This window comes from Macaca nemestrina, chromosome 8, assembly GCF_043159975.1.
Source record: "Macaca nemestrina isolate mMacNem1 chromosome 8, mMacNem.hap1, whole genome shotgun sequence".
Lineage (NCBI taxonomy): Eukaryota > Metazoa > Chordata > Mammalia > Primates > Cercopithecidae > Macaca > Macaca nemestrina.
Window position 1 is genome coordinate 37,528,437 of NC_092132.1, and position 26,659 is coordinate 37,555,095.

Below are 26,659 nucleotides of genomic sequence, written 5' to 3' on the forward strand. Positions count from 1 at the left end.
TATACAACACAGCTATGTATTAGACTTTACATCCCTTAAAATGGAGACTTAGAAGAAAATGTGAAATTTTTCTATGAAAATATTGCTGAAGTAGTCTGTAATTGTGTATTTGGGAGCTTGCAGAGAAGACATTTAAATAAGTGGTTTTTGAAGAAATATGTGCATTTGTGTTTCTACTTATGTGTGAATTAACACATTTATATAGGCACCACTATTAAAATAAGAAAGTCACTAGAAGAACATATTCAGAATGTTGAATTTTCTTTTGAGAGGCAGGACACACACATTACAAATGTTCAGTGGAAACGCTGAAATCCTTAACTATAAGCATATTATAAATAGAGTCTTATGCATTCTCTGAATAAAAAATCTTAAATGTCTTTGAAAAGTCTAAGAAGCAGCTATGATACCCACTGATGTCTAGAAGATGGAAATATTAATTTTATGCAGACTCTGGACCTCAACCTTCATCCACTAGTGTGAAGAGGAGTTTTAATGGTGAAGTTAATGAGGAGGTCTAGCTTCGTATATGCTTATCCTTTTATTTCCTCCTCTCCCTCCCCTGGGAGTTGAGGGATAGCCTATTTTCCACTATGTGGACTTAACATAGGGGATGCTAAAGGCTTTTACGTATGTAGTAAAAAACATACATTTTCAAATGATTGATCACATTTGTTTACTTTTCAAACTATAGTAATGTACACCAATATGGGGAATAAGAACTGTGGTCTCCAGACACCTGCTGAAAGAAAAGAAAAAGCCAGAAAATACAAAGCAAGCTCCCCATTTTTTTCACCAAGTGCTTCCAAACTAAAACACATTTATGGGTTTGGTGGAGGCACATTCAGAACCAGCCTGTAAAATGTTGTCTTCTGTCATGGTAGGAAATAGTGTCTTCTACTTTAGGTTTTAACTGTTGACTCTTTAAAGATTACACATTTTAGTATCATTAGAACTATTCATAATAGCAAAGACATGGGATCAACCTAAATGTTCATCACTGATAGACTGGATAAAGAAAATGTGGTACATATATACCATCTAATACTGTGCAGCCATAAACAAGAACGAGATCAAGTCCTCTGCAGGGACATGGTTGGAATTGGAAGCCATTATGCTCAGCAAACTAATGCAGGAAAAGAAAACCAAACACCACCCGTTCTCACATGTGAATGATGGGAACACATAGGCACGTGGTGGGAAACAACACACACTAGGGCCTATCAGGATGGGGGCAATGCAGGGAGGGAGAGCATCAGGAAGAATAACTAATGGATGCTGGGCTTAATACCTGGGTGATGGGTTGATCTGTGCAGCAAACCACCATGGCACACATTTACCTATGTAACAAACCTGTACATCCTGCACATGTACTCCTGAACTTAAAAGTTGAAGGAAAAAACAGAACTGACCAATAGCATCCTTTGAAAACTGAACTAAGACAAATGGAAAGTAACAGCTTATGAATTACTTAAGGGGTATTTTTTTTTGATAGAAGTATTCTATGGTTCAAAAAATTAAAGTTCCCAAAAGGCGAGTATAGGTCTTCAAGACTGTACCACTTAATTTTTGATATCCCAAGGTGGGGCCAGTGAAGGAACACTGCTATGTAAATTTGATAACAGTAAAGCAAATAGATACTAACTTATGTTCTTGTGTTTTTTTCTTTTTCTAAAAATCTTTACTAGAAGGATGTGAAGTTGGTCATTGGAGCGAATGGGGAACTTGTAGCAGAAATAATCGCACATGTGGATTTAAATGGGGTCTGGAAACCAGAACACGGCAAATTGTTAAAAAGCCAGCGAAAGACACAATACCGTGTCCAACCATTGCTGAATCCAGGAGATGCAAGATGGCAATGAGGCACTGTCCAGGAGGTAGGTCTCGATATAATCACTACTGTGTGCTGTGTGCTTTCTGAATTCTCCTGCTTCCTAACCACCCTCCCTTCCAAAAATAAGTATTTATCTTTGAAGGAAATCCGATAATATTGGTGAGGGGATAAAGTTTTGTTGTACTTACTTAAAAACAAATGCTTCAGTTGTGAAAAATATGAAGGGCATATTTTATTACTTTCATAATACCTTAAACATAACTTAGGAGAGTACCTTAGTAATGAACTTTCTAAAAATGAGGTTTCTAAATGTGTTTTGGTGGCTTTTTCTGCAAATGTACCATAAAAGCGGGTTCTTATGAAATCAGGCCTTTGCAGATGTTGCTCTGAGGGAAGCGGCCAACTTTCAGTTGAGAAGAGTTTAGATTAGAAAGGTTTATGGAGTCTGTAAAATCATCTGCATCGTTACTAGTTGAAGATGACAACTTAAAATAAACTTGCCCAAACACTGGGAGGAATAAACATTGTCTTAATGTTACCACAATTAGCCGTTTCTCTTTGTTTTGATAATAATTTGTAGAAAACAGCTACTGGTATGTGTGTGTTTACTCAAATCTTTGTAGTAATTGTGCTGATTTGCAGTAATTATTCTGTAATAACAGGATTAGGCCCATTTAGAAATTGGAAGAGCACATAGCTGAGGTGCTGGCCGACACAGAATCAGTAAGTTGAAGTGCGGGTCTGAGCCCTGTCACTGTGCTTGTCCCTAAAGCAGTAATCACTGGGTTACATTTATTTTATCACGGGCGGATGCTACATTGCCATTCGCTCAAAATAGAAGAGCAAAAAAGAAAGTTGTGTTTGGAAAACTGCTCTGTAAAATAATCATAACTTTTGCTTGCCTTCATTCTTTCTGTGGGTGCATAACTTTTCAGCTTTATGACCATAGCCCAGAAAGAGAATATATAACTGCTTAAAACAGGTTTATATCCGTGTTATGCTGCCTCATAGAGAATGTCTATGATCCATGGAGAAAGACAAAACTTTCAAGACTCGAAGACTCCAGTCGACCTTTGAGAACTATTGGATCCAGATTCAGAAGCTACTATTAGGAAAGCAGCTTTTCCTCTTGAATTAGTTTTGCTTTTCCTTACTGGATCTTTGAAACAAAGTTTTTGTGGGTCTGCTTTTCACTAACAAGGATGGTTTTGTTCACTTAAACTAGGTATTTTTCAGTCAAAATATAAGAAAATATTTTCTTACAAAACTAATAAGCCACTTCTTGGATAGCTGAAAGCATTTAACCTGCAACCTTCTCCCTAAAAACAAACCTGATGTATTCAGGTATTGGAAATAAAGACTTTCTTTGTTGTATATTGTTTATATAACTAGCCCCTCCCCCATTCCTCTTCCAGCAATGTGGTCCCCCAATTGTGGTTTACATTAATAGCAAAAATTAAACTGAAAATGCTCCTGTAACAAACATGCTTGTGTGTAAAAGAGGCAACACATTTCCCTCCTCTCCAAAACTCTTTATTTTGACCTAGCCACAGTCTGACTTGAGAATTTTCTAGATAACAGCTAGACTGTTAACCATGATATTTATTTCATTTGTATTTTTCATGTTAACAACAACATACTCTTAGTCGAATACAACTTGATACTGTCAGCAATTTAAATGATGCCAAAATAAATGCTTATGTATCATCTGCTAATATTCTCTTTTTGACAAACCAGTAACAGACTGATTTAATTCTTATTGACGTTTTACCAAGTTTTACTTATTAGGAAAGACTAGCTATAGCTCTAATTCTTGTATCTACATTTTCAGTTTAATAAAATCAATTTTATATAACCTTTAAATAGGTTTTCAAAGTTATATCAATTTGTTTACTGTTTCATTAAAAGGAAGCTAAATATAATTGCTGAGCGAAATGGCAAATTATTCTGTAATAAAGTAACTTATATTTACAAATGTAGGAAATGAAAATTAGAAAATTAGCTCTGTAACTTGAGCACCGATTGATAAAAATTGGCGTAACTTCCAGGGGAGTATCCCACCTTGCCTCAGGTGAGAGAGGGAAAAGTTCCTTTCTTCAATAGGTCACGGCAACTAATGGAAGAATGGAGAAGAAAGCCACTTTATCCCTTTTTACATCTTGATTTGATTTCAGTGATCTGCTTTGACAAACCATGCAAAAATGTAAGTTGTAATCAGGTTGGGAATACAGGCATTTTTAAGATCTTTGCAACATATGTATGGATTTTTCTCCTGTTGGAGCCAATCTTAACCTGATTGCACACAAACGCAGCCTTAAGCTCCTTCACACTAAAGTGGCAGCACATTAAAATCAGCTGCTTTTGATTACTGAAAGGCACAAGTTAGAGGTCAGTGTAATGGTATAGTCATCACTATGCATATAAGATATTACATTGAAAACTATTAAATATGAAAACATAAATGGCCTTAAGAGTTTGGTTTTTTTTAAGTGTAATGCTTAGCCTAGTTTTTTCCTTAACTGTTATATGCTTATTTGCTTTCTTTTTTTTAAAAAAAAAATCAAAGAATATCTGGAAATGTCTTAAGTAGTAGATCAATTTACACTTGAAACACTCAGTCTTCATTCCCAAACTTTTCCTTTAGATCAGTTATCTTGCTTTTTCATTATTGATAGCAGAACCTGTAAGGTTTCTTGGGCTTTTCCAACAATCATTCTTCAGGGTCCTGGTCTGGAGCTATCTGGGTCCCTACATCGTGTCAACTTGTTAATTCCATGAGCCCTGACAAGTCACTTAACCTCTCTTGACCTCCATTTCCTCGTTTGTAAAATTGAGGGTTTGGGGGCGGGGGTTAGGTGATCTCTGAGGTCCTGTTCTGTTCCAAAATCTGATATACTAGGATTAATTGCCAAAAGATGCAGGCAAGTTCTGTGGCTGTCATATGAAGTTGAGGAAGAGACTTGGAAGGCCAGTAGCATAGTTTCACAACAAAGGATCTGAACACTTTCCCAGTAGCTAGCTGCCCCCTGCATTTGCCAAACTTTCCACATCCAGCAGCTTTCAGCTTCCTATTTCAGGGAGGACTCTGCTTAGTCCTTCAAAGACTAACCAAGATTATTTTTAAATCTGTACATGACCTGTGAATTAGCTACCAACATAGCAGACTGATTTATAGAGAATGACAGAAGAGAAAAGGGAGCATAAAAGACCATGGAAAAAAAAAGAGGCTGGGCGTGATGGCTCATGCCTGTAATCCCATCACTTTGGGAGACCAAGGCAGGCAGATCACAAGGTCAAGAGATCGAGACCATCCTGGCCAACATGGTGAAACCCCGCCTCTACTAAAAATATAAAAATTAGCTGGGCATGGTGGCAGGTGCCTATAGTCCCAGCTACTCGGGAGGCTGACACAGGAGAGTGTCACAGGCTTGAAACTGGGAAGTGGAAGGTGCAGTGAGCCAAGATCGCGCCATTGCACTCCCACCTGGTGACAGAGCAAGACTCCATCTCGAAAAAAAAAAAAAAGATGGATACTGTGAGAAAAAAATATTGAACACTGAGTATAGGAAACAAGTGAAAGAAAGAGTGAATAACTTGAAAATGAAAGCTGTACTTCATTGCAGATATAACTGTCTCCACTCCCTTTGCCCTCTCCCTGAGTATACTAATTAAGAAAATCATGTTGGGACCAATTTATGAATAACCTAAAGCTTTAAGTGGAAAGAATTTCAAGTCTGGGCCATGTTGTACATTAGGGAATATCTTAATACAAAAGTATGAACATGCCTTTTGTCCTATATTTAAATGACACATGAAAGAACAAATTGTGGTTGCTAAGGTATTATGTTGGAGGATGCTCATGTACAGGACAAAATGTCATCTGTAGGTGGCTATGGTCTTCTACCCTTTCACAAGAGGATTGACCAACATCATGATCTCAATCAGAAATATTCTGTTCTCTCTGTATAAGACTCCCTGCTTTTTTTGTCAAGCCTCATCACAACTCATTTTGTTAATTTATTTCATCAGATATTTGTTGAGCACTGCTATGTGCCAATCATAAGTCTAGGCATGGGATTGCTCAAAGAGTCCTTAGCTTTTTCTAGCAGGAATAGCTGCAATAAAGAAGTGGGCGAGTGTACATAATCTCATGTGGAGACAAGGGCTGTGGAGACAAGTAGGATAGGGAGCTAGTGAATGGGTCAGGGTATACTATGTTATGTAGGGTGATCAGGAAAATTGAGGAAGTTACATTTGATCAGAGATCTAAATGAAGGATATACTTTGAAGCTTTAAGGGAAATTATTTTTGGAGCATCCTTGATTCTCCTGCCATATTTTAGGGAAGAGGAAAGAACTGAGCTCCATGGAGGCTCTAACTGGTACAAGGTGTTACATAACAAGTTACTAGTGGTAGAACCGAGAGTAGGACCGTCATCCTGCTGCTTAGGAAACCTGTTTTCCTGTGCTTTTTCCTTGGTCTTTATGATAAAGACCAAAGATAAAGCCATGGTTGTCCAACATTAAATTCCCCAACTTTTAACCATTTCTCCCTTGATGCAGAAATATCATTTTACTTTTGCCCCACAAATGCTTTTAAACAACCCTGCCATCGCCATCCCTTCCAATTTGGAATCACTGGTGAAACATATCCCAACGATCATTGCATAAGAGCTAAAGTGTTGAGCCACTGGCTTTGTTTTGATTCAGCTTCCCCTGTGAAGGCCCTACTCTCCTTTAGAGTCACTGGTCCTTGGTTGGTGGGGGGAAAATGTGGCTTCAAGATTGTCGTTGCCATTCTTAATCTTTCAAAGCCAGCCCTCTAGAGAAGACTGCCTCTTGTGGAGCCACATCCGACATTCATCTCTGACCATTGCTCCTTGGCCTACACAGAAGCCCTGGGTAACCTGATACCCATCTCCACATCAGAAGGCTCTGTGCCCAGCGTGTTTTTTGCTTTTTGACACATTTCAAATATCAGACTCTTAGAGTAATTAAGGTGATGCTTTATCATATGCTGGGATAGCCTTCTGCCTCTTTTGCTCATGGCGGCCTCAACTCACCATAGTGCAGGTTTTAGTAACCACACAGTAGTTCATTAAACTCCAGTCACATTTTCTTAGTACTCTGATAAAATGTAAGTATGAAATCTGCTACCATATACTATTTTAATTTTAGAATATTCTTTCTTTCTTCAAAAGTGGTTCTTGGTAGGAAACAAAAGAATTAGCCGCTTAGAACTTTAATCTCTGCAAAAATCTACTTTTTAAAAGGTGGTAGTAGTAAGACTTCTCCAAACCTATGTTTTTTTGTGTGTGTGTATAAACTGACAGCAACATGTGGACTGGGTATTAGATAATATAACTAAAGATGGTTGTAGATTGTGATAGATTAACCCCAGAGCAGGAAATAAGCACATTTTTCAATGGGACGGGGTCAAGAAAATATGCTATGGACATATGTTCTTTATTTCTCTATATTTTGTTTACATTTGAGTCACAATTTATGTGGTCTGCTTTGTACATGTGACCCTAAAGAGTAGCTTGGAAGAGAAGAGATAAGAGACAACATCTTTTCTTTTAGAGTTTGTCAAGAATGTCGATATTAAAATTTTTATGTGAAGAAGAGAGCATCTAAAAGGAAATTCTTATTGCCTTTCTGTTTGCTGTGCTAAAAGTGTTATGTCTCTCTGAGAAATCAATGATTTGTGTTAGTCATTTTAAATTAAGCAAGTGATACTATTTTCCAGGTACTCTGGCTACATGGAAGCTAATAGTTGTGTGTGTGTGTGTGTGTGTGTGTGTGTGTGTGTGTGTGAAGGGATTATGAACTGGGAGGGTAACCCTTAAGTAGCCACTTTGAAAATGTTAACGTATAATTATTAAGTTGGTATTAAACAAAGATCCACTTGCCTCCAAACATTCCTTTCACTAGCTAAAGTGTCTGAAATTCCTGCTTCAGGGGTCTTAACAGAATCTTAAGATTAATCCCCTTCGTATCCCCAGCCCACCCTCGCTTTAAAAAATATTTTTGCTCATTTTCTGAAAGTGGGCAGAGGATAGCCAGTGGCACCTGGTGATGGTGGTGGTAGTTTTTCTTTTCAGGGAATAATTTCTTTCAGATTGACTAATTTTCACATATTGGAGGGTAAGGGTCTGAGGAAATGAGGGGGGCAGAAAAGGGGTCTCTAAATTAGACACAGTCTTGGGCATAGACATGGCCATAGACATAAATATAAGGGGGTGCAAAACACTCAGAATGTGGAGGATGAGGGGGTGGGCATGAGACAACTTTTCTCAGTTTTCTCAGTTTCATTTTGAGACAATCCGAGTGCTGGCCTTGCTTGCCTGCGGGGCAGGCAGTGAGTGAACTAGTGGAGGAAGACACACCTTTGTGCTATTCTCCACAGCTTCCCATCTGGAATCTCTACGAGCCCCATTTCAATGTAGTCTGGGGCATCACATACTAGTTTCTTTTATGGGTACTTGTAAAAAGAATTGCTCAACTACATATGCCACTGAAGACCCAAAGTTCTATGCAGTAAGCTACTCTTTTGGTAATATATGTAAAACAATTTTTACAATATTCCAAAATAAAAACAACTTTAATAGGACACACATGGTGTCAGTGGTAGATATTTTTCCCCCTCTGTACAGGAGACTCATTTTTCCCTTTTATAAGATAGGAAAGTCTTAAGTATAAATGCCCTAATCATTTCTTGGAACAACTTATTCTCAGCTGGTCCTGGTGGCTCACATCTGTAATCCCAGCACTATGGGAGGACAAGGGGGCAGATCCCCTGAGGTCAAAAGTTTGAGACCAGCCTGGCCAACATGTGGTGAAACCCTGTTTGTACTAAAAATACAAACATTATCTGGGTGTGGTGGTACATGCCTGTAATCCCAGCTACTTGGGAGGCTGAGGCAGAAGAATCTCTTGAACCCAGGAAGTGGAGGTTACATTGAGCTGAATTTGTGCTGCTGCACTCTAGCCTGGGGGACAGAGCAAGACTCCTCAAAAAAAAAAATTATTCTGCCCATCACCTCATCAGATACTTCTCTGGGATCTTTAAATGGTGTTGATAAAAAGAGCGGTCAGTTTGCTCATTTAGACTTCCTGTAATACTTCTCTAGCTAGTAGATTAACCTAGAGCTGTGTGTGTAGATATCCTTCACTATCAGAAGACAAACATTTTACTGAAAAGAATGACCGAATTTTACTAAAATATCAGCATGATTCATGTCATCGTACAGAAGTAGTTGAGATGATAAAATTACTTTGTGTAACAGAGGTGTAAATTTTTTACCATTAATTAACCTAAAAATGTAAAGGCAGTAGTTTTTGCTTTACAATTGACCTGTTAATATGATACTCAGACCTAATGTTACTTTGTATTAATATTATTGTCTTGTGTTTGAGGACTTTGGAAACTAGGAGCAAAATAATTGAGCTTGTCAAGAGACATTTAATAATTGATGCTGTGTCCATATATCCTGCCCATTACTCAAAAGATTTAGTAAGAACTTAATGTACAAAGACATGAGATAACATGGTAAAAAAAAAAGTAAACTATTAAAACTAGGAATAATTTAAATTAGAATAAGAGCTCAGGCCCGAATAAAAGAAAAAAATAGGCTATTTGAATCTATGTCGGTTGAAGTAATTGAGCCAAAAATTTGACTTTAGGTTTGCTACCAGGCAAAGGGAAAAAGTAGATGTGGTTTTAGGTTGATTTAAAATAAATGATTAATTTTAAAATATCAATTTAGTAGCAGCTTTTAGAGGGGAAAATCACATATGTATGTATCTATATACACAACACATATTTACACATGTATGGTACATGTATGCATGCACATATATACAAATACTTATTCCAATTTCAGACACATTAAAGTGTGCATGTGTGTTTGGGGAGGTAGTAGGACTTATGGAATTGAGGAAATTCTCACAAAAATAAGAATATAGCTCAGTAGGGAGGCAAACGCTAAACACATTTCTGCAGTATTAGACTTCTCAAGTGGGAAATCACATGGTGGATGATGTCATCACACCACCCACATCACATATATCCTTCCAAAAGGTAGAAAGCAGCTTGGTGTTTATCCTTGGATGAAAGCTGAAGGTGTGATTTTGAACTTGACTCAATAGTGGCATGAGTAATACTGATTCAAGACTTTAAAAAAATTGTATAAATTTAAAGGGTACAAGTGCAGGTTTGTTGGTGTATTGCATAATGGTGAAGGTTAGGCTTTTAGTGTAACCATCGCCCAAATGATGTACATTGTATTCATTAAGTAGTTTCCTATTGCTTATTCTCCTCTCAGCTTCCCAGATTCTGAGTCTCCAGTTTCTATTATTCCATACTGTACGTCCATGTCTACCTCTTATTTAGCTCCCGTTTATAAGTGAGAACATAAGAGTTTTCTGTTTGAGATATTTAACTTAGGATAGTGGCCTCCAGTTCCATGGAATCAAAATGTTTTGACTTATCAGTTGTTTTTTGCAGTAATCACCCAGTAGGCTATTTTAATGAATATGGTATGCCTTTGGAACTTCATGGTATCTGTTAATGTAGGAAACGTGCAGATCTACATTTATATCAGTACAATTCAAAATTGTAAAAATATGGAACCAACCTAAATGTCCATCAAAGAGTGGATAAAGAAAATGTATATATGCACCATGGAATACCACTCAGCCAGAAAAAAACAATGAAATAATGGCATTTGCAGCAACCTGGGTGGAGTTAGAGACTATTATTCCAAGTGTAGTAACTCAGGAACAAAAAAACAGATTTTGTGTGTTCTCATTTATAAGTAGGAGCTAAGCTATGGGGACACAAAGTCATAAGAATGAAATAATGAACTTTGGGGACTTGCGGGGAAGGGGGTGAGGGAAAAAAGACTACACATTGAGTACAGTGTACACTTCTTGGGTGACAGTCAGAAATCACTACTAAATAACTTACTCATGTGACCAAAAACCACCTGTTCCCCAAAAACTATTGGAAAAAAAAACCTCCCCAGGTGTTTCTAATATGCAACAAAATTTGAACCAAAAAAGGTGCAGACATGTTATATTGTGGGGGCAGTTACTCTTCAAACTTGTCAGTAAACATGTATTTTCTAAAAAGATATTCTTTTTTTTTTTTTTTTTTCCCTGAGACGGAGTCTTGCTCTGTTGCCCAGGCTGGAGCGCAGTGGCGTGATATCAGCACACTGCAAGCTCCGCCTCCCGGGTTCACGCCATTCTCCTGCCTCAGACTCCTGAGTAACTGGGACTACAGGCACCCGCCACCACACCTGGGTAATTGTTTTTGTATTTTCAGTAGAGACGGTGTTTCACCGTGCTAACCAGGATGGTCTTGATCTCCTGACCTCGTGATCTGCCCGCCTCGGCCTTAAGATATTCTTAAATAAGGTCAGGAATTGCATATTTAGGTGCAGAGTTGTTTCTGGTGATTATCTCAAGGCCTGCATTTGTATTTTTAGATAACCTTTTGCAATTTTTTTTTTTCCTCTCCAAGGCTGGCCTTTGATCATCTTAATCTGTGTCAAAGCTATTTGTTATGAGAGAACCAAGTAGATTTTGAGTAACTGTTTACCGAGTTGCATTGACTTTTAAAAAAATACGTTACAGGATGCCTTCCAATTTCTCTTCCAACCAAGATAATTATCCCCAAGATAATCCAGTGTTGGAGTTGGGATTTTAAGCAATCTGTGATTTTTCTATTGCCATGTCTGTAGGTCCATCGAATCAATTGACTAAGCATCCGTTACTTCCTCTGTTCTAAAGAAATGGGAGAATTGGGAGGAAGGATTGATACAAACAAGAGAGTTTATAGCCAGGTTGTGGAATAAGAAAATGCACATTAAAACTAAAAGGCAAAGCTTAATTTTTAAATTCTTGAGTGTCAGGTAAGTATGACATTGTTACAGACTCTGATACTGTAGAAAAAAAAGGGAGTTTTTAGCTGCCATTGTCAGGGAATAGGAATAGTCCCTGAAGAGGAAAACTTATATTAGGAGGAGTGGGTAGAAACCATGTTTAAAAAGGGGGATCATTTTAGACAGAGAGAACACTGTGAGGAAAGATACACCAAAAATGTGCCTCATGCACCCAAGGGAGGGTGAGCAAATGAACCTGGCTGAAATGCAGAATTTGTGAATGGCAGTCACAGAAGCTCACAGCAAAAAATATAAGTTGCAGCCTGACTGAAGTGTGTCCATGGAGAAGACGAGGAGTTTGAAATTTTACCTTGTACACTGTGGAGAGCCATGAGACATTTGAGTGTGAAGGTGTTTCAGTAGAAAGCTGACTGAAGACGGAAGTGACTGAAATGGTGTTGGTAAAGTGTTAGGAAGAGAATCAACTGTACATCCCTGATTTACAGCAGAGCATTAAACAGAGTCTGAGTCTGATGAGAGAATTAGCAGAGAATACTTACGGGTTCTGATGTTTATGCGTTTTTCTGTTGTTTGCTTTTCTAAAGAGCGGAGGATTTTTGCCTTGGCTTGCGGTCCATTGTAACCCCTGTATCTCTTTTTGCCAACTTTCTAAGCCAAGCGATTCCCTAGTTTGTATTTGTGCAGTTTTTTCTTTTTCTTTTTTTGAAATCTAGGCACAATTTGCTTTCACCCTAAATGAACTATATTTGTTTCTAACTACTACTTTCATCTGCCATTTACCAAGGTCCTTGGATGTAGTATTTTCTATTTTCTAGCTTGCCATGTTAACCTTCTAATGGGTTTCCCATACCAGCCAGCTTGGAGTACTCTGAAAATTTAAAGTACACAAATCAAATATTATTCAGGTCAAGGATGAAAATGTTCCTACAAAGTTCAATTTGAATTGTATAATCTAACATGGTTTTATCTAGCATGTTGCTGACTAGCAAAAGCAGTGTCCTGGAACATTGAGTTGAAAAGGATTCTGAGTTAAATGCTGTGTTCAGGAGAAAACCATGTAGCTAATCAATTTGAAGTTTGTGGCGCGAAGTGGGAAGCAATGTATTTTGTGTTCATTCCTCTGAATTCTAATCCCTTGACCTATTCTGCTTACAACTCTTCCTGCTGCCTACTCTCCAGGCTTACCTATAGGACACACTTGGACATCTTTGACAAATAATCGTCTAGCTTTTATTTTTCACCTTCAGTGATGGTGGATGTGTTTGTATGTTGGAAAAAACAGAATTGAGAAATTGAAATGGGGTTTTAAATTTGGTGTATGGCTGGTCTTGACCACTTATGGGTTGAATGACAAGTCACTTTATTTCCCAAAGCTTAGTCATGTATGACATGTAATCTCAACAAGATTCTTGAGAGCAGTAAAGGGACATGCATGCAAACAGGTGAGCTGTTACCATTCTGCTACATTTTGTTGTAGTCCTATTGTACATTATACAATATTTTTCATCTTTGTTATAGCTGGCCTGTTTTTGCCTCTTCACTCTCCTTTAAATTTGGCCTACCTTGTGGCTTCAACTATCATTCAGACATGCACCTTCCTCTGTGTCCCAGTCCCACAGATTTGTCCGTTCATGAGCACTTTTCCCTAGGTGTCCTGCCAGCGTGCGCAACCAAGCATAGCTAAAGTGTAACTGTCTTTGCAAAACCTCGTTTCTCCTGGACAGCCCCCCTTTACAAAGGCATCACTAGTCTTCCAGTTACGCAGATTCGCAGTCCTATCTTTGAATCTTTTCCTCACATTCAGACAGATTAGGAGACGAAGCTTTGCCCAACCACCTAAAAATGTATGAACTAGAGAAGTTTACTTAATCTCTCTAAACTTCAGTGTCAGCATCTATGTTACAGGGATAACAGATGCTTGCTTCACAGGGCTGTTATGAGGATTAAAGGACATCATTCATACTTTGCCTAGCACAAGGTGAAGGATCAGAAAGTGTGAGTTCTTTAAATAACTACCCACCCAGTCTTACATCTCAATGCTCCACACATCTTCATTTTTATCATCTCTACTCAAAGACTGTTAATTCTCTTTACCTAGAATGTTGCTATAACTTTTGTTGGGCAGAGGGAGCAAATGTTAATTTGCATTTCAGCGAACAGGTGTGTCAACATATACAAAGGTGAACTCGTTTCACTTCATCTACAGTGTAATATAGGCAGTAAAATTGAAACATTAAATTTTAAAAATGGTAGGAACAGGCACTGAGTCTCCTGATTAGCATAGGGCCTGGAACAGAGGAAGCCTCAAATATTGAAAGAATGAGGGTTGCAGGATGAACAGGGCAGGCTAATGGTGGCTGAGGAGGTGAGACTCCAGAATATAGACCTGGAGTATGGGACAACTGAATAAATGAAAAGGAGGGTGAAGGAAAAAGATAAACTGGGCAAAAATGTGAAAATATGGGATGTATACAGCCTAACATTTACTTAAATATGGAGAGCCTGTTGAAACAATGCATGTGTTAGGTAGCAAAAGAATAAAAATTGGGGCAAATAATAGAAATAAGGAAAAAGAATGAACTCAGGAGATAAATCAAAATCTGTAAGAGTTGGTTACCAAATTGAATCTCATAGATTGGCCATTCCAGAAGAATTTGAGGTTTGCAGAATTCACACAGGGAAGAAAAAGTTATTGCCCATTTGTGATGATTCATTGACAAGGATATTTTTCCTTTGGAAATTTAATTCCTTAAACCATTATATATTAGTAATTCAATCTTACAGACAGCATGGGGCTTGTAGAAGAGAAGGAAACTCTAGGCCTAGATTCAGAAGTGATAAAACTAGATTCTGTACAAGATATCATTGTGTATGGGTTTTTCTCAGGGTTTGGAGAGAGACCTGGCAAGTAGGTATCTGGACTCTCATCCTTGGTTGAATAAGGTAGTTCTGTTTTTTTCCTCTCTTTGGCATTTCAGGAATTCTGTATGCATGAGTAAAAAGAGCATGTCTTCCTATAAAAACAGAACTTCAAGATGCACTCATTTGCATCCCTTCCTTTATAGACTGGAAACTAAAGTGCTGAGAGGTGAGAGAGTGAATTCCCCATGATGATGGTAGATGATGAAGCAAAGCTTAATTCTTGCTTTGATGTTAAACCTAGAGCACTTTCTCCCATACGGCTTCTTTGTCTTTCAACCCATAATAATCCCTGAGAATTGCTCAGATGTAATGCAATTAAGATTTTTTGTGTTATGGTATAGAACCACTGTGGTGATTGGGCTATTATTTTTGCAGTGTTTCCTCTCAAAAGAGCAGTATGAAACTTGGCATGGACTGGATTCAATAACCTGTCTCCTATTTGCGGTGGATTCTGCAAGATTCTATGATAGACCAATAAAAAGTTACCTTTTTAAGTGGCTTACAATCTTTCATTTGGATATACAAATTATATATACTTAAATATAGTATAAAGTGGATAAGCACATGATATATACCTCAATAAAATTTTTTAATCTTGAATTGCCCTATAACATTTTATTCAGCAGTTATTATCTTTCCTTAGTCCTAGGAGAACATTTTCACAGATTTTCTGCTCACTTTTTGGTAATACAATCCTATTAGTCATTGATGCAATCTTAATTTAGTTATTAGAATGTCTATTCCAAGATAATAAACCAGAGACTTGAATTATAAGTCTGATTATCACCATAAACTTAGAAAATATACAAAAGACTTTGGCTTATTTAAAGAGTCTATTTTGCAAAATACTGAGTGCTTCCACCTCTTTCTTGAAAACTCTAAAGGAAATGAACCTCTAAATAAATGAAATGGTAAAAGCAATTGAATATTAATCCAGGTAAGATGTGTATTGTGTAGGCTCCCATCCCCCTCTCCCTCTCTTCTTTTCATCTTACGTCAAAACCTGTGGAAGAAAACCACATGCCTGTATCTTGCATCTGTGCACAGATTCCTTGTAGTAGTCTTGTCTTTTACATGGTGAGAGTGGTATTGCTAACTTGAGTAATTTAAAGTAATTTTGGCCTCAAATGTCAAGTGTCTGTTGCATTTCAGATCTTCCTCTATTTGGTATAATTGTCAACTCTAAGTGCACAGATTGACTTAATATAGTCATCAAATATGCTTTGAATTAAGAGTTATTTGGGTTGCTTCTGTAGCTCTGTTTGAAGCAGTGTACTCTATGTTGCCGTTACCAGTTTGCTTCTACTTTATCAGAAACATAAGACCTGGATATCCCAAGAACCGCTATGTGAAATTTCTCCACCAGGCGGATGGCATGAGAGCATGTCTAGTTGCAAAACTATAACATCAGTAGTAGCCTAATTTGAACCATTCCTTTTAAAATAGCTTACATTTATTAAGAACTTGCTAAAAGGAGTTCAAGCAAGGGTGGTGACCTCTTAAACACCCATATTTCAAAAGTTTTTTTTAAACCATACAGTTCTCAAAATGTTGATATTTTATGTAACTTTCAGTACTTAGTAACATTATTCCACAATCAGTATTATGCAATGAACGCATAAAGATTGAAAATTTGAAAATATGCGATCACTTATTGTGTGTGTGTGTGTGCGCAAGCACGTGCGCGTGTGTGCATGTGTGCATGTTGTGGGGAGGAGAGGGAATTAGTATTTTCAGCACTGCATTTAAGGAAATGTTCAATGTTGGGATCAGCATTTTGTTTGACAGTTGTCACATTGTTTTCATTGTCTCTCCACTTTTGTTTATTTCCCTGCTGCTTAAGCAGCCTGATGAAATCTCATCAGCTAACTGGGACTGAATTTTGATGAGTGCCAAGTTGCTTTGATGAAATCTACTGTAATCATCTTAAACCCAACTTTATTTGGCTTTAATGCTGGCATTTTCCATATTGGGAAAATTAGTGCATTTGTCCACTACTGGAGTTGGAAGCCCAGAAAGAAACAAAGATAGTCAAATAAAAACAACAACCATAATTTAAGTTCATTTTATACCTTTGAATGCATGGACAAGCTAGCTTTGAAACAAACTTCTTTTTTTTTTTTATGTTTTAGCATCTGTTTCTTTTAACAACAACAATAATCAGGATTAGTTATTAGCCAAAAGTATCTTCACCCATAAACAACTAGAAAAAGCAAATGTGTAGTTCCTGTTGACCAGAAAAAAAGCTTTACTGTCCTGTTTTCTGGATTTTCCTAAGAGGAGCAAACATGATTTTAGTATTTTATACTAAAATTCAAGATACTTCGTTTTATGAACAAAGAAATTTAGTTTAAAATTTTTACTTTCTAGTGCTATTTCCAGCTACAAAGTCAGTACTATAAGAGAATCAAAATTTCCCAAACTTAGGTCTTTATTTCAGATACTTAAGATGTAGAAGAAATTGAGCTTACTGAAGTTTTATGTAATGAAACTATGTGATAACACTGTATCTCTTAGGAGATCATTGTGACACAGGTCATTATCTCTTAGGAGATCATTGTGACAATTTCAAGAGGCTTAGACATTAGATCATAGCACTGCAAATGGTTTTGAAAATGTTAACATAGGCAGAAATAAGATATTTAGGTGTTCAGCCAGTACATTTTACTCTCCTAATATAGGAAGTCGGCAACCTTCTCCTTTCCCCAGGGCTTCTAAATCAGATTTGTCCTGGGGTTGGAATTGGAAGAGAGACCCTACTTTTAGGGTAACCATGGGCAGTTTAGCCACCCTTGGAGGTTCTTGGGGAGACCAGGGCTGTTGTCCGGACACTTTGAGATTATTCTCTGCTTATCTCAGTTTTCTGGTTTGAGTTGATTCTCGTAAGTTACTGTCAAATCTTGACCCTCAAAGGCTGGCACAGAACATCCCCACTCTAAAACTCCTACAGATGGTGGCAGTTTAATTGAAGGCAGATAATTGGTGGCAGTTCTGTGGCCTTGGGGGAAAGTTATATAGATTTCTACACAATCACGAGGCTTTCTAGAACCTAATTCAAATCTTTCCCTTTTCATGTTTTTTCCTTTGTCAGTTTTCAGTGGGTCTAACCTGATTTATGAATCACTAACTATAAAGAATTCACTTCACAGTTTTACTACATTGTTTACAGAGTGTTCAATCAAGAAGCACTTCAGAATTACACCATTACCAAGTCTGCTTACTGTGAAACCAAGCAGCTTTCTGCGTGTGGGCAGAACGGGATCAGCAACATGCTGACTCTCAGTGGTTAGATTTATTCGTGGTCAGAGTGGTCTCTTATGGTGATATAAATTTCATTTTATTTTATATCTTAAGTAATTCATGATAGTTTTGATTCATGTTTAAGTAAATATCTAGCTGGGGGCTATCTTAATGGATTTTACAGAAGAAGCCCCAAAATAAAAAATTAAAAATGGTCTACATTTATTGTGTATAGAGTGTAGAAATTGCTTTTACATAAATAACTTCAGTATTTACATTTTGCAATCATCTATTTTTGTTTTGGCACACATTTATTAGTCTGTTATCATTGTAATCTAGACAAAGCATCTGATGAGTCTATTGTAACACCCAGGTTCCTAGACCTTCTTGCAGTTTGACTTAGAGGAAGGCCACCACAGAAGATAATTTCTAAATGAAGAATGTAGGAAAGTGATTTCTAACAGCTCTGTTCTGAGCCTCATTTCTGGATTCTGACTGTGTCACAGCCCCAGATGAATCTCAAGTAATTATTTCAGAGCCTGGATATGATTGGTATAAGGTCCCTACCGATCTACCAGGCTGAAAAAATCAGTGAACTATACATTTTTTTTTTTTTTGGTGGGGTAAGATGTGTGGTTTTACATTATAGCAAATATTTTAAAACCATGAGCTGTGATAATGAAGTGATTCAAGATTTGCGAAGGTATATAAACTGCTACAACAGAGATTAAAGAACCAAATGCTGACAGTAGGGAACTCAAACTGCTGATTCCAATTGTTTGAGGAGTTCATAAAGGGGAAATATAATAAGTCTTTCTAAAACAAAAAACCTGTATCAGAAGGGAGCTGTGATTGATGTTTTCATCAATGGCTAAAATGGTTCCATTTTTCCAGTTTTTCCTCATTCATCTATTGGTTAAAATTTTGCAAATAGCTGTTTCTATTAAATTAATTTTCTTTCAAAATTGTGCTTGGGAAGGGTTCTTTAGCTTTCCAAGTTCTTTGGTTTTTGAGGACTTGAATCTCCATTGCTTGCTAGACTCTACTTCACGAAGGGGTTTGTTGAGGCAGATGCTAAATGGCCTTGGGCCAAGAAGCTATGAGCCAAGCATTCACTGGGAGTTGAAACTTTCCTTAGAGAAACAGACCATCTGACTTTTTAATTAGAAAACTGCTCCAGTCCACACCTCAGTGTCATCTCTTGGGACTCCTAAACCAGAATCTAGGGTAGCTTTACTAGTGTTTTTCTTTTTTAAAACATGCAATAAAAATGTAGAACCATAGCCAGGGGAGGGATGAAGGGTAAAGGGGGTATGTCTCAAGGGGTTGATAACAGGATTAGAACTTTGTAGAAATAATTTGCATTTCTGGCTAGTGTCTGTTATAAAACACACATACTTAACTTGACTGGAGTTATGAAACCTGGTGTTTTACATTTTGAGTTCCTTTAAGGCAAAATCCAACACTTTATCTGCTAAGCAGAAATGACCACCTCTGAGAAAATTTAAGAACTAGCCCTTACCACAGGAAGAAGTAGACTAGTTTGAGAGGAAATCCACTTGAGACGAAGCCCTTAGCCAGTTCAGTGGCAAAAGGCAGAACTTTCTTCAAATTGTTGGTTGGTGAAATTGATGATGATAGTATAATAGCAAAATCAAAGGGTTCTAGGGTGGCTGCAGTCTATAACTTTGGAGAAGCTATGTTCTGCTCTGTTGACATATAGGGTGTCAGTTTGGATCTGTTGGTATTAGATATTTCCTTCATGTTACCTCTGGTTCAAAGATGATATTAATATTAAGCAACTGTAATTTTTTAGGAGAGATACTGTTTAAACCACACTTATTTAAAATAGGCATTTTACTTGCCAGGCAGTCCCAGAAAAATCAAGGATTGATTTTTTTTTTTTTTAATACCAAACTAGTAGCACATACTAGACTTTGAGATTCTATATGTTTTTTTTCTTGTTATGTTGTCAGAATGCAGGCAAAATGCTTGGCATTTAACTTGCCGTCTTCTGCCTATGGTTCTATACAAGTTGAGAAAATGCTTTAATGAGGGTCAGTAATGCAAATGTTAAAACCAACTTCTGAACTGTTACTATTTTGCTCTCAGGAATTCAAGCTGTGCTCTTGCAAATATTCTTCATTTTTAAGTTATTGAACAGTAGAACCAGAGGCACAAGCACAGTAGAGACAGCTTTAATGTAAAAAAAAAATTAATTTATTTAAATTGTCGTTTAGTATAACTGTCCCATAATAACTTTTCCATAATAACTGAGCCCTTTGGTCTAGTTACTTTTCTATATTTTTTTCCCTTGTTCTCTCAGCTTGTGGTAAATCAGCTATACCACCAGGCCATCAAATGTATTCAATTTTGGAAGAAAACATTTCATGGTTGTTTAAAAATCCAGAGTATTCACATGGGGAAAGTGTGGGAGGTTTCAAGTTTCTGAAACATTCTGCAGAAAATGAAGTGATAACAGTTCCTGCCGGCGGCCATATGACTCAGTAATAACTGGAAGGAAAAAAATGTTTGTTTAGATTTGGCTGGAGTTAATAACAAGCAAAAATTATCTTATTTTTGCTCATAAACATGTTTCCTTTCTTCACAATCCCTTTCCTCATCTTTTGTAGATACGTGAGTCTCTCCTGACACCTGGCTTCACTCTTGGAGGGATGTTCAAAATGTATTTTGTGCTGAGTCAAGGCTTTATTTTGATTCCTACTATTCATTAAAAATACAATAACAGAAAAATCTCGTTTTTCTTGCCGCAGTTAGCCTGTGCTATGGCAAAATGTGGGTAGCATTCGTAGTAGGCGGTCCAAGGTAGATGTTTGGAAGGTTTTCATTTTAATTCCAGGACTTAACTGCCTCAGTTCATCAAAATGCTTTACTCTTTATGGTTGCAGAACGCATTTGGCACCAACATGTGCTAACTTGAGCTTTTGTTGTGTTTAAATTTCTTCCCAGCTTGGCTGGCCAGATCTTTATTTTATTTTGGTCCAAAGGCACATCTGTCACCTGTCTCCTCAGAGGTTATATGCCTCTCGGGAGGGACTCCTTTTTACTGAATCTGTGCTTTATGTTTAGCTTCCAGATACTTTACATGTTTCTATAGCCACCACCAGGTGAGCCACCCAATTTTTAATCTACTTGGTTGATGAACTGGGGAATTACAGTCTGTTTTATTGTACTTATTTATTTTCACTAAGTGGGTGGGATATTACAGCTTTAATAAATGACCTTTTGTGTTGTGAGCAGAGAGAATGTATATTTTGACAAGAAAAGCTTTTATTTCAATATGTTAAATAATTCTTGTTGGAATTCATAAATGAAAGATTTAAGATAAAGTATTTGAAGGAGGGAGGCTGAAGCATTTGCCTGGGAAAAGGTGGATAGTTAGGAACTATCACAAGACTGAAATTACATGCGTATTTCTGGGTTAATTTTAATTAATGTTTTAAAAACTCTAAATTCACAAAGACTTTAAAAAGAGGCAAAATATTTGATAAGCATGCCAAGAAATATAGCAAAACTAAAATTTTTAGCTTAATGTGGCAATAAGACTCCTAATTTTATTGAATGTTTTATCCTAACTTGAAATTTAAACTCTAATGTCACTAAGTTTTTATGTTATCAGAGTGTTATTTGATACAGAACTTCTATGCTGCAATTTTCGTTTCAAGGATATTATTGTGGACAGGTTTAGGATTGTCAGTAGACTAACAAAAAATATATATACCCCATTTGTTCAGAGTGTGTGTATATGAGCAAATTGTATATTTTCATAACTGGTCTGCTGAAAATATTGACAGGGAGCACTACCTGTATATGGATCAAATTCATTTGGTGAAGCATCCAGTTACTAAAAGTTTTGGTGAGAATAACTTTATAGAAAAGCCATAATGTAGAATTGCAAATTTAGATATTTGGGGTAAGAATTATGGTGATTCTTTTGCGATCAGTTCCTTGATGATTTGGCATCTCTGGTTGATGCTAATCTGTTCCAATCTTGACACCACCTTGGGGCTCCACTTCTGGCCACTTTCTTCTGTTGAGAGATATATATATATCCTTCAAATGATGGAAAGTGTAATAGCAAAGAAATAAAAAGAGCAAGGGCAGCAAAGCAGTGTACAGAGAGGAAAAAAAAATGTCTTCAGATTTTCTCCCCAGGGCTACCACTTAGTAAGTATGTGGACTTGGACACATCTCTGATTCTGTGGAGACTGATTATGGAACTGACATTGCAGGCTCGTGAGGTTTAACATTACCTGACTTCAAAATATGTTACAAGTCCATGGTAATCCTAACAGTATGTATTGCTGTAAAAACAGACACATAGACCAGTGGAACAAAATAGTCCAGAAATAAATCCACAGACTTACAGATAACTGATTTTCAGTACAAGTGCTAACAACATACCCTGGGGAGAGGAGAGCCCCTTCAATAAATGGTGCTGGGAAAATTGAGAATCCATATGCAGAAGAATGAAACAGGACCTTGTCTCTCCCCATATACAAAGACAACTCGAGATGGATTAAAGACTTAAACTAAGGCCTGAAACCATAAAACTACTAGGAAAAAAATAGGGAAAACACTTCAAGACATTGGTCTAGGTAAAGATTTCATGACTAAGGTCTCAAAGGTACAGGCAACTATAACAAAAATAGACAAACAGGACTACGTTAAACCAAAAAGCTTCTGCACAGCCAAGGAAACGACAAAGTAAAGAGATGATCTGTTGAAAGGGAGAAAATATTTGCAAATTATTTGTCCAATAAGACATGAATATCCAGAATATGCAAAGATCTCAAACAACAATAAACAATCCCATTAGAAAATGGACAAAGAACATGAATAGACGTTTCTCAAAAGATGACAGACAAATGCCCAACAGGTATATGAAAAAATACCAACATTACTCATCATCAGAAAAATACAAATCAAACCTGTACTTGTACCTCTGAATTTACAAGTTAAAAACATGTAAAAATATAAAAAATCCCAAACGAGATATGATGTAACCCTAGTTAGAATGGTCATTGTTAAAAAGACAATACCAGATGCTGGTGAGGATGTGGAGAAAGGGAATGCTTCTATACCACTGGTGGAAATGTAAATTAATACAATAGCTATGGAAAACGGTATGGAGATTTCTCAAAAAACTGAAACTACCATATTACCAGCAATCCCACTGCTGGTATTTATCCAAAGAAAAATCAGAATATCAACAGGACACCTGCACTCATGTGTTTATTGCAGCACTATTCACAATAGCAAAAAGATGGAATCAAACCAAGTGCCCAAGGATGGATGAAAGGAAATGTGGTATATAAACACAATGAAATACTATTTGGCTATAAAAGTGAAATCATATCATTTTGAGTAACATGGTTAAAACCGGAGATCATTATGTTAAGTAAAATAAGCCAGGCACAGAAAGACAAATATCACATGTTCTCATATGTAGAAGCTAAAAAATTGATCTCATGGAGATAGAGAATAGAATGATGGGATACCAGAGGATGGGAAGGAAGTGTGGGTGGGAAGGGAGATACAGAGTTTGATTGATGGGTATAAAAATATACATAGGTAGAATAAATAAACTCCAATATTTGATAGCAGAATAGGGTGGCTATAGGTAACAACATGTATATTTCAAAGAAGCTAGAAGAGATGGTTGAAGTGTTAGCAATGCATAGAATTGATAAATACTCAAGTTGTTGGATACCCCAAATACCCTGAGTTGATCATTACACAGTCTATGCGTGTAACAAATATTCAGATGTACCCATAGATAGGTAAAATATTTTGTTATTGATTAAAAAAAAATGGTGCCTGCACATGGCTAACATTTCCTGAATGTCTCCAGCTATTTAATTAGTGTGTGGCAACTCTTTCAGCTGACCCTGGGTGGCTTGCTAAGACACTAGAGCTCTTCAGTTTCCATAAAGTAGTATTGTTCCAGATTCCTAGCTCCTCAGTTAGACAAGTGAACCTAGGTTCTTTATTCATGAAGTACGAAGGGCACCATTTTACCCAGTAGAGCACGATTTTGTGGCTTCGGTGCATCCGTCCTGAGCCTTCATGTCTTCGTATTCTTCCTATCTGCTTGATTTACTGTCCCCATTGGCTTGGGCAGTTATCTCTAATTTCTATTAGAGACCTGGCCATGGTTTCCCCAATACTTGACAGTCCTCCCAGGAGGATAAGATTTTTTTACAGGACCCAGTAGGAAGCCATGAGGTTGCAAAATTCTAAGGTAAATATTTATATTATATCCATTTTATTCTTATCTCATAATGCATACCTATTGGGTTATTAATATGTATCTTCTGAAAGAAGTTCAAAAATTAGCTTGAAGACTTACAGTCGTATGTAATTTTTATCTACAACCATGTAAGACAGACACTCCCAGAGCGGCCATTTTACAGAACTCCCCCTGGGAATGCATTCTCTTTCTCAGGGCTGTTCCTTGCTGAGGAAAGGAATTCAGTGATATTTCTCCTATTCGCTTTTTTAAGAAGAAAAATATGACCCTGTTCTGTCTGGCCCTGCAGGCAGTCAGCCCCAGTGGTTATCTCCCTTGTTCCCTGAAAATCACAGCCGTCCTATTCCTTTTGGGTGCCCAGATTTCATATTGTTCAAACACACATGCTCTACAAACAACTTGCACAGATAACGCAATCATCACAGGATCCTGAGGCGACATACATCATCAGCTTACGAAGATGACGGGATTAAGAGATTTAAGTAAAGACAGGCATAGGAAATTATAAGAATATTGATTGAGGAAGTGATAAATGTCCATGAAATCTTCACAATTTATGTTCAGAGATTGCAGTAAAGATAGGCATAAGAAATTATAAAAGTATTAATTTGGGGAACTAGTAAATGTCCTTGAAATGTTCATAATTTATGATCTTCTGCCATGTCTTCGGCCGGTCCCTCTATTCAGGGTGCCTGACTTCCCGCAACAGGGCCAGGCACAGTGGCTCATGCCTGTAATTCAAGCACTTTGGGAGGCCGAGGTGGGTAGATCACCTGAGTTCAGGTGTTGGAGACCAGCCTGACCAACATGAAGAAACCCTGTCTCTACTAAAAATACAAAATTAGCTAGGTGTGGTGGCACATGCCTGTAATCCCAGCTACTTGGGAGGCTGAGGCAGGAGAATGACTTGAACCTGGGAGGTGGAGGTTGCAGTGAGCCAAGATCATGCCATTGCACTCCAGCCTGGGCAACAAGAGTGAAACTCAGTCTCAAAAAAAAAAAAAAAAAAAAAAAAAAGAAAGAAATGAGGAGATGCTTTGTATGTAATGAGTCTTTTTTTTTTTTTTTTTTTTTAAGCCATATCTAAAATTTTTAAAGATTTTAGTACATTCTGTATTTTGGATTATTTTCTACAATAGATTGAATAGTAGAATTACTGTATAAAAGGATTTTTTTTTGCCAACATATTTATATTGCCAAATGACTTTCCAAAAAGCTGGTATTTGTTATTATGCTACCAGCATGAGTACTAGCCTTAAGACATCTTTCCAGAACTAAATTTTGTATTGTAAAACATAATTTTATAAAACAATACTTGATCTGTTTTCAGTTATATTTATTAATGAGGAGGATTCCTCTTTCATTACTTTAGCAGTTGCACTTCCTCTTTTGTGAATTGTCTTTGGAACCCTTGCCCACCATAGGCAAAGAACATGCATTCCTTAATAGGTTTAAAAATATATTTAAAATGTGGTTATTTTATTTTTTAAGATGAGTGTCCAAGACTTCCACAATGACAAAGAACTTTGAACTTTTCAGAGTTGGATAATTTAAAACTAGATTATTGGGTCCAAGTACAAGGTCTTTAATTTTTAGATGGATTGAAACAAGTCCAAAGTTATACTAAAAATGCTGAATTTATAGCCTGTTGTGTAGTACAATGATAGTTTTAGCTTCTGTTCTTGAGTTCTAAGCTTTCTAAGTCTTGAGTGTTGCCAGCTAAGGCAAACAGAATTGAGGACATGTCAACTTGTTTTTGAAAAATTGCTGTAAGAAAATGAATTTTAAAATATTCCTGAGGTAAAACTTGGCATATGTGCTCCATGAGAAATCTGTTCATGGGTTTCATCATTTTTTAGCGTTGTTAATGTGGTGGTACTTAAAACATTTTTTTTTTACATAAACACACACATATATAGAGAGAGTGATAAGTTTATATATATAAATGGGTGATAAATTTAAGACCAACATTTTTATGAGCATAGAAGTAAATGAAAGAGAATGGATAATTTAGATATGTGTATATTTCGTATACAATCCTTTTGGCCAGTTACTTTTCAAAAGTTGACTATTTTTGTGTTCTTTTACTTTTATAGCAGGCTCAACACGTGCATGGACTAGGTTGTAATGCTAGAAAAATGATGCCATCTGATTTCTGACACTGAGAGTGACACGGTTAATTTAAACTCACATCAGATTGGAGAGGTGTATGTATGTATAAGGAAAGACTCTATTAGGCAGTGTTAATGAGAAAGTTGCATCATGGCTATTAGCCTTTCTATGATGGAATAACATAAGCAGGCTAAGGAAGATAGGCTGGTGCTTTGGTGTTCTGTAGGGATAGAGAGAAGGCTCTCCAGGATCTGTCCCTTCAGCCACCCACATAAAGTAGACATGAAAAGCATACTAATTTCTCTATCTTCTTGCCACTTTCTTATCCCATCCCCTTCTAGTACATCAAAGATTTCCAATGCAGATT

General features: G+C 37.0%; 1 protein-coding gene across 7 annotated transcripts in view; it reads left to right on the plus strand.

Annotated features, from left to right (window-relative positions):
- Positions 1–26,659, plus strand: part of LOC105475987 (R-spondin 2) — a 168,649-nt gene that overhangs the window by 107,525 nt on the left and 34,465 nt on the right. For 6 of the 7 annotated variants that reach the window (XR_011606831.1, XM_011731531.3, XM_011731534.3 and 3 more), the window contains one exon: positions 1,689–1,877. Coding sequence is in view for 6 of the 7 variants with exons in the window: in XM_011731531.3 (XP_011729833.2) it covers positions 1,689–1,877 (189 nt within the window). In the remaining variant the exon portion in view is untranslated. The remainder of the gene's footprint in view (positions 1–1,688; positions 1,878–26,659) is intronic. The other variant, XM_011731532.3, reaches the window with a different exon arrangement.